The sequence below is a fragment of the Antennarius striatus genome, chromosome 19, assembly GCF_040054535.1.
Source record: "Antennarius striatus isolate MH-2024 chromosome 19, ASM4005453v1, whole genome shotgun sequence".
Lineage (NCBI taxonomy): Eukaryota > Metazoa > Chordata > Actinopteri > Lophiiformes > Antennariidae > Antennarius > Antennarius striatus.
In genome coordinates this window covers 18312881-18321137 of record NC_090794.1, presented here as the reverse complement: position 1 = coordinate 18321137, position 8257 = coordinate 18312881, and the positions used below count along the sequence as shown (strand labels likewise).

The 8257-nt window shown below is 43.1% G+C and overlaps 1 protein-coding gene across 1 annotated transcript; it reads right to left on the bottom strand.

Moving 5' to 3' along the window:
• Positions 1-248: 248 nt before the first annotated feature.
• On the bottom strand, positions 249-6922 carry smpdl3a (sphingomyelin phosphodiesterase acid like 3A). The gene is made up of 8 exons (XM_068343141.1): positions 6802-6922; positions 4451-4664; positions 3264-3408; positions 2988-3084; positions 2127-2290; positions 1875-2055; positions 1437-1561; positions 249-803 (listed from the first exon to the last, which is right to left on the bottom strand). The coding sequence occupies exons 1-8, from the start codon at positions 6887-6889 to the stop codon at positions 498-500; spliced, it is 1320 nt and encodes a 439-aa protein (XP_068199242.1). The 5' UTR covers positions 6890-6922; the 3' UTR covers positions 249-497.
• Between the last annotated feature and the right edge of the window lie 1335 nt (positions 6923-8257).

The following is an 8257-nucleotide window of genomic DNA, read 5'->3' as shown; positions in this document are numbered from 1 at the left end:
TATATCAATATCCGGGATTAATAAAGTATCTATCTATCTATCTATCTATCTACTTGATTCAACATTTATTGCTCATTATGCATTCTTCAGATAATATCTGACCAACGACCAGCTTGAAAAAAGAGTAGAAGAGTTTGATGAATATTATTTAGCAGAAGCTATACACAGAAAAAAATACATGTCATGATTGATTTGAAAAGAAATCACCTCCAAAATGACGCAGCAGAGGAGTTACAGAAAGAGATTAGTGTTTGTTTGTTTGTTTGTTTGTTTGTTTACTGAGTCCATTGGTTTTCTTCATATTAGTGTATTTTGTTGTTTTAAAAGTGATTTATTGGATGACATTTTGCTCGAAAAAGAAAAGCTAAAACCATGATGCGACACAGCTTCAGATGGTTCCAGTACATCGACACCAGCTTTTGGTATTCCTGTCCTCAGCAGCTCAGGTTCCTCTTCAGCAGTGAAGAAACTGATGGACAAACAGACCATCTTTTGGATCACCTGTTCTCATCTGCTACACATTTAGAATAGGATGGCTGGTCCAGGAACAGCACAGCACACACCTGCTTGACCTTACAGTCTCCCTCACATACAATTCTGTTGTCATAATCGACCATGTAGTGACTGAAGTACTTGTGGAAGGTTTTGGTCTCGGGGGGGATGAAGCTCCGGCCCAGTTGGAGGAGGCTGTGTGGCCGCAGGTCACTCAGTCCAAAAGCCTCTGTCATGACGTATTCAAGCCTCCAGTCAGATCTTTCCTTCTCATTGGCTTCCGTCAGATTCAAATAGTACTGCCAGATATCCTTCAGAGATGGAGAAAAGCACCAAATGGAGAGAAAAACGGCTGAAAGAGAAGTCTTTTGGAAAGGCAGAAACAGTTCTGTTTGCTGACTGACAGCGTGATTGATCATCAGGAGGCATTTCTTCTCCTGTTTAAAGTCAGCATGGCGTTGAGGTTTTTGGTCTGCCTTGAATTTGTCAATATGTTGGTTAAATGGACCTCAGCTCTCTGCTCAGTGCTTTCTAGATTCTTAAAAACAGTCTTCAGCTTCGCTGTGATTTAAGAAGCAGGGCTCTCTCTGGAGGCTTCACCAAAGTAAGGTTAAAAACATTAAAACTCCACCATACACAGAACCTGTGCTCATTTACTTATACTTTAAGGGGGTTCTTTCCAGTGGAACCTCTGCCAGAAACTCCATTTGACAAGAAAAAGCAATGCGTTGACATTGAGCAGGAGCAAGAGGTCAAGGTTTACATGGTTAACAATCTACATCTGAACCATCTGTTCAGCTGGAAACTAACAAACACATTTGTCAAATTGGTAAAGTTTATTAAGACTTTTGGGATTTTTTATCACATTGCCAGAAATGGGCGTCCAATCCAACCAAAGGAAATCTGTGTGTTAAAGTGAGTGATTGAGAAACAGAGCGTCTTACCAACAGACCGAAGTCCTCGCTGTTGAACAGGTACATACGGAAGGCTGGGTTGTTGGAGTACGTTTCCACAAAGTTCCTGATTGGTGTAACAGCCGGTGACACAAAAATAGAGTTCACTGGGTTTTCTGCAGAGCAGGAAAGACAAACACGTGTGAGGGGCACACAGAGCTGAAGACATGACTGTGTGTTTAAGGTCCTTTAGCTTGGTCATTCCATTTTTTAGGTTTGTCTGCATCATTACTCCCAGTGAGACTTTCACCAACATCTTTCTGGAGGAGGTCCAACTACTAATAATTCTGCTGCACCGCTGGAGCTCATAAACACTCTTAATTCATTTTTTTACTTCACTAAACCAAACTACTGGATTTGGGCTGGTGAAATCAAGTTCAAACAGCATGTTGACTGCTGAGGCTGATCTTTGTGTCGCTCTCTGCTCACGTTGGTGATCCAACAGGACCATGACGCTGTCGCGGTGGGTGTGGCCATAAAAATGTCCGGCGATGACTTGGCTGTATTTCCTGCAGATGGCGACCAGCCTCTCATTGTGGTTCTCTCTTACAGCAGTGGTGTTCTTCACAAAGGGCAGGTACCCCACCGGTACATGACCGATAATATACACCTGTAGTGATAAATACACCATTAAGGAGCCGTAGGTAGTCTAACAAACATGTCCTGATGAACTGTTGAGACCTTCTCCAGGTTCTGAGCAGCTTTCTCCAGAGTTTTCTCGAACCAAACGAACTGTCCAGCAGGATCCGTCCTGTTGCTGGAGGCGTTATTGGGACCGTAGTAGAGGATGGTGTTGAGACTGATCACCCGTAAACCAGGCTTGATCAGCTGGGAGTAGAACCCGCCTGCAGGAGCCGGACACAGCACAAATGAATAGAATGTTAGCTTAGCACGCCAAAGCTCCATCTGAGTCATATCAGGATATCACACATGCTATCATTAGCATTACATAACAGATGTTAGAGTATTAACAGGGAATTAACATTCATTAAATGGTCCAGAATTTAAATTTGCCAATTAGTAGGGATTACAACTCTAAGAAAGGGTTAATTATTCTAGTCATTTATCACAATCCACTGTCTTCAGCCACTTCTCCACCTCACAGGTCTGCTAGAGTCTGTCTCAGCTGACCGCAGACGAGAGGCAGGGTACACCCTGCACCTGACGCCAGCACACCGTGGATCAAACCTAATCTTAAAACAGATTCAAAGACTTACATATTCTATAATATTCCAGTATTCCTACTGGTAAAGTAAACCATCTGACTTCAACAGAACTCAGGATGAAGAGTCTAGTTCTGCAGACATTTCATGCTTCCTCATTTTTTAATGCAGGAACTTCATAAACTGCAGAATGGCATTCCTTCATGTGGCTTTAAAGTTGCAAAGGTCAATCCTGTTTTAAGTGGTTGGGTTACAAGATGAATAAAATACTGTCACGTGAAAATGGAAAACACTGTTTCTACTGGTAATTAATAATTCTAAATACAATAATCCCTGATTCCTGACAATGCAACGGACTCCTGAAGCACCAAGGTGTCACCTTGTGAGAGAGTGAACAGCGCGTCGGGCTGTAACCAGTGTGCCCACAGCCTGGCAGCGGCCCTGTAGACGGCGTTACTGGCGGTCGTCATCTGGTCCTGAAAAGAACAACCGTTAATCTTTATTCTCTTTCTAAAATGCAAAAATAAATTCAGAAATCTTAACTTGATGGAACTCAGAGTGCAAACGTCCCTAAAGCTGATTTATAAATCCCACTGTCAATGCCACGACCCCCCCCCACTGGAATTATTCATCCTCATTCTCTGACAACAGTTACCTGAGGCCAGTAGTCATGGTTTCCCAGGGCAGGATAAACCATCAGCTTGGGGAAGTGGTCTCTGATGGTCTGGGTCATGTTACTGATGATGTCGATCACTAAGTCTGTGGACAGCTCGTCCACGGGGACGTGAGGGGGGCTGTCACTGGTGGGGAGCAAGAACAAGGTCCAGCATCACTAGCCCAGCTCCACCAATAGCATGACTGTTGTACGTATCGATATCATACCACATCATCCATGTGCTTCTAACGCTTAACATTTACACACACTCCCAGTAGAACCGTTCCAGAGACAATCCAGACAGGACTAAGAAAATACACCAAAACGTGTGGCAGTTACTGGACGAACCCCAACGATCATCAGTGTTAGCGACAGGCTTTACACTCAACTGTTCAGTGATTCTCACTCACATCCCTCCACCCTGTCCAGCTACCCAACTCATTCTTCCCAGTTTAAATACAGTAAGGTGAGTTCCATTACACAATGGATTTACCCTTAGAAGTATACTTATGCAACAAAAGCCCCTTCACACTGGAATAAAGCTCAGATGTTCTTACACAGTAACTTTAAACTTGGAAAGACTTCCAGTGGTGGAGGATTTCATGTTGATCCGGTTTAATAAGACGATCAATTCCCAGCTCAGCTGATTGGCTGCTGATCGACAGATGACTGTATGAAGTTCTTTATACAATTTATTTTATACGATACTGTATAAAGTTACTTAAATTAGAGAATTCTATTCTCAGGGTTCAAACCAAATAAAAGGACTGGTCAAATTTACAAGCCTTTCTTTCATTACGTAACCTTTTCTATTCTGGGCTTAAAACAAGCAGTAATGAGAAGGAAGTGGGAACGTCCTCCTTCATCACGTCTACACGCCTCTCGCAGCGAAGAGCACACAGTTTACGAGGTACTACACGCCGTGAGAACAGGAAGTGAAACTACGACCCGTCACAGAGCTTTGATTGATCTGAATATTTATCAGTGGATCATTTGAAAGGAAAAATAAATGTGTTTGAAGTGTTGAGCATCGTCAAGGTTCCTCCCATAACCCCCCCCTCCAAGGACAGCGAGAACCGAACAACAGTCTGAAGAGGTTCTATGGTAGACCCACACGTTCAGAACATTTAAAGTCAAACTATCACAGAGGAAGACGGAGGAGCCGTCGGGGTCTTCCTCCCACTGACCCGGTCCATATGATGAAGTCCTGCGGCTGAGTGAGAGACGCCATGTGGGTGAAAGCTGATTGGATGAGCTGGTAGGGGGAGTCACACAGGTAGTCCCCGAACACGCCGGCGTGGGTGACGGGGGCTCCTTTGGAGGAGAAGCAAACCTTGCTGGGGTCTGGGGACAGGCGGTAGGTGGGGTCCAGGTGGAGGTCGGTGATGTGCCAGAAGCGGCCTGCATGACGGAGGAGAGTTAAGAAGAAAGGTCTGGAAGGTTCAGGGACAAAGAGGGACCTGAACGCATCCGTCAACAGTAGCGTTCCCCAGGACCCGGCTGGTAGACACTGACATGGGACGATAGATCCGGTGACGCACCTGACAACCATTTACAACACTGGTCCTACGGAGGCTCGTTTTAAAACTCAACGTAGGACAGGATGAGAAAAGAAAGACAGAAGATGAACATAAAAACAGGCAGAAATGCAATACAAATAAGAAATAGATCAAAGAAAATGCAATCTGGGTACAATGGTTCAGTTTCAGGTTTGATTTACGGTCTTTTTTTTTTTTTTAACTGGGTGAACACGTCCTGTTTGTTCCTTTGACAGTGTCTGGTCGGCGACATGAGGTTCTGTGATTGTCATGTTCTACCAGACTGGGCTTGTGCTAGCCAACTCCACATGGCTACAAGGTTTTTAGCCTGTGTAGCCACAGTGGTGGTCTTATTTTTAGGAAAAAAGGCTAAAATTTACAACTAATTTGGACTTTTGAAAATCCCCGAGTGATAACATAAGAAAACAATAGCAGGCTGCTATTTCTGCACGCTGACGGAAACAGTCGAAGTGACCCGAACGCTCCCGATCATTAAATATGCACTGGGGTCATGACCTCCTCTCGTCCAATGAAAAACAAAATGATTCTTCCTTTACAAGCTGAACTAGTGAATTGGTGTAAGACAAGGAGAGGACCATCGATCAAAAGAATCCAGTGTTTTCTAGTAGAGTTTGTGTTAAAGTCCTCATTAATAAACAAATGGTGAATGCTGAGAGGGGGGGGGGGGTGGAGACAGACCGATCAGAAGGTCAATGAAAGATATTATCAATACTTGTTTGTAGTCTTAGACTTTTGTTCCCTCTGACCAGCAGGAATAACCAGCGATGATGTAAATGTGTTTTCACCTCACTTGATGTTTTTCATGTCTTTGTAAATTTAAATGAAAAATCATGTTATTGGGTTAAGAAAAAAACTAAACTAAACTCTGACATACCAATGTTGTCTAAGTCAAAGTTAAAAGCTCTTCTAGTCTCAGTAAACTACCAGTAAACACTGAGTAATATTTAGTCTGACTGTATCTTCAGAGTGAATGAAGTTTTCAATGGTTGAATCTCACATTCATTCCTGCATCAAGTAGGACAGAAATAAAGAGAGTTCAGCTCCAGCTGCTGGCTTTAGGGGGTTTTTGGAGGGAAACTGAAAGCAGGAAAACAACCCCACTTTCTAAAACATTTCCTGTGGGGGGGCCCCAACACCCCCCAACAATTGAAAACTAGCATTGACCATGTGAAAACAGTCAGTTCAAAACATCACTCAATGTCCAATGACAAGTCCCCCCCGGGCCACAAGACACCCCAGCCCTGACTGAGTGTCTCCTAGTCAGTGTGACATAACGAGTGTCTCCTAGTCACTGTGACATAACGAGTGTCTCCTAGTCACTGTGACATAACGAGTGTCTCCTAGTCACTGTGACATAACGAGTGTCTCCTAGTCAGTGTGACATAACGAGTGTCTCCTAGTCACTGTGACATAACGAGTGTCTCCTAGTCACTGTGACATAACGAGTGTCTCCTAGTCACTGTGACATAACGAGTGTCTCCTAGTCACTGTGACATAACGAGTGTCTCCTAGTCAGTGTGACATAACGAGTGTCTCCTAGTCACTGTGACATAACGAGCTGCTGTCTCGGACACAGAGTGTCTTTAGTGTCTGAACCCGTCTGCGCTGAGCCCCCGGGGGGGTTAGCCCCACCAGCTCCTGGTGTAGGACCAGCCAGAGACCTGAGAGGTCAGGTCCTACTGCTGTCAGTGTGAGCGTCACAAACATCATGTGACGTGTGTTCACTTCCTCCTCAGGCTGTGGTGTTCACGTGAACACTGTCACACCCCAGGTGTGACAGTGTTCACGTGAACACTGTCACACCCCAGGTGTGAACTTGTTGGGTTGTGTTCCTGGTGGGGGGCTGAAGATCTCGTCCTGGAGCTGGTTTCCACAGGACTAATCTCTGTTCCTTCACTTCGAATATGTAGAAAACGGATGACGTCAGAGCCCCCCCCCCACACACACACACACACACACACACACAGACACACACTCACCTGAGCCCGTCGTTCTCCCGGACGGGGCTGCCCCCCCCGGAGCGGAGCCGCAGAGCAGCAGGACCACGGAGCACCAGACCCACGACATGACCGAACACCGCTCCCCAACGTAAACAGGAAGTGGCAGCCTCTGGGGTCACGTGACTCCGCTGGACGAGGAGTCACGTGACAAACAGCTACCGGACGACCGCAGAGAACAGAGCAGGTTTAAACTAAAGGGTTAAACTAAAGGTTTAAACTAAAGGTTTAAACTAAAGGTTTAGACTGAAGGTTTAAACTAAAGGTTTAAACTGAAGGTTTAAACTGGACAGGTTTAAACAGAGCAGGTTTAAACAGAGCAGGTTTAAACTAAAGGTTTAAACTAAAGGTTTAAACTAAAGGTTTAAACTGAACAGGTTTAAACTGAACAGGTTTAAACTGAAGGTTTAAACTAAAGGTTTAAACTGAACAGGTTTAAACTGAACAGGTTTAAACTGAAGGTTTAAACTGGACAGGTTTAAACTGAACAGGTTTAAACAGAGCAGGTTTAAACTAAAGGTTTAAACTAAAGGTTTAAACTGAACAGGTTTAAACTGAACAGGTTTAAACTAAAGGTTTAAACTGAACAGGTTTAAACTGAACAGGTTTAAACTGAACATGTTTAAACTGAACAGGTTTAAACTGAACAGGTTTAAACTAAAGGTTTAAACTGGAAAGGTTTAAACTGAAGGTTTAAACTGAACAGGTTTAAACTGAAGGTTTAAACTGGACAGGTTTAAACTAAAGGTTTAAACTGGACAGGTTTAAACTGAAGGTTTAAACTGAACAGGTTTAAACTAAAGGTTTAAACTGGACAGGTTTAAACTGAAGGTTTAAACTGAACAGGTTTAAACTAAAGGTTTAAACTGGACAGGTTTAAACTGAACAGGTTTAAACTGAAGGTTTAAACTGGACAGGTTTAAACTAAAGGTTTAAACTGGACAGGTTTAAACTGAACAGGTTTAAACAGAGCAGGTTTAAACTAAAGGTTTAAACTAAAGGTTTAAACTGAGCAGGTTTAAACTAAAGGTTTAAACTGGACAGGTTTAAACTAAAGGTTTAAACTGGACAGGTTTAAACTAAAGGTTTAAACTAAAGGTTTAAACTGGACAGGTTTAAACTGAACAGGTTTAAACTGAACAGGTTTAAACTGAACAGGTTTAAACTGAAGGTTTAAACTGAACAGGTTTAAACTAAAGGTTTAAACTGAACAGGTTTAAACTAAAGGTTTAAACTGAACAGGTTTAAACTGAAGGTTTAAACTGGACAGGTTTAAACTAAAGGTTTAAACTGAACAGGTTTAAACAGAGCACGTTTAAACTGAACAGGTTTAAACTGAACAGGTTTAAACTGAACAGGTTTAAACTGAACAGGTTTAAACTAAAGGTTTAAACTGAACAGGTTTAAACTAAAGGTTTAAACTGGACAGGTTTAAACT

Bases quoted from the DNA above. Each gene is read 5' to 3' on its own strand.
- smpdl3a (XM_068343141.1), bottom strand. From the start codon at position 6,889: ATGTCGTGGGTCTGGTGCTCCGTGGTCCTGCTGCTCTGCGGCTCCGCT. The intron at 1,562-1,874 runs GTGAGCAGAGAG...CCTGCTCTGCAG, and splicing joins GGTCCTGTTGGATCACCAAC to AAAACCCAGTGAACTCTATT. The intron at 804-1,436 runs GTAAGACGCTCT...CCATCTCTGAAG, and splicing joins GCGAGGACTTCGGTCTGTTG to GATATCTGGCAGTACTATTT.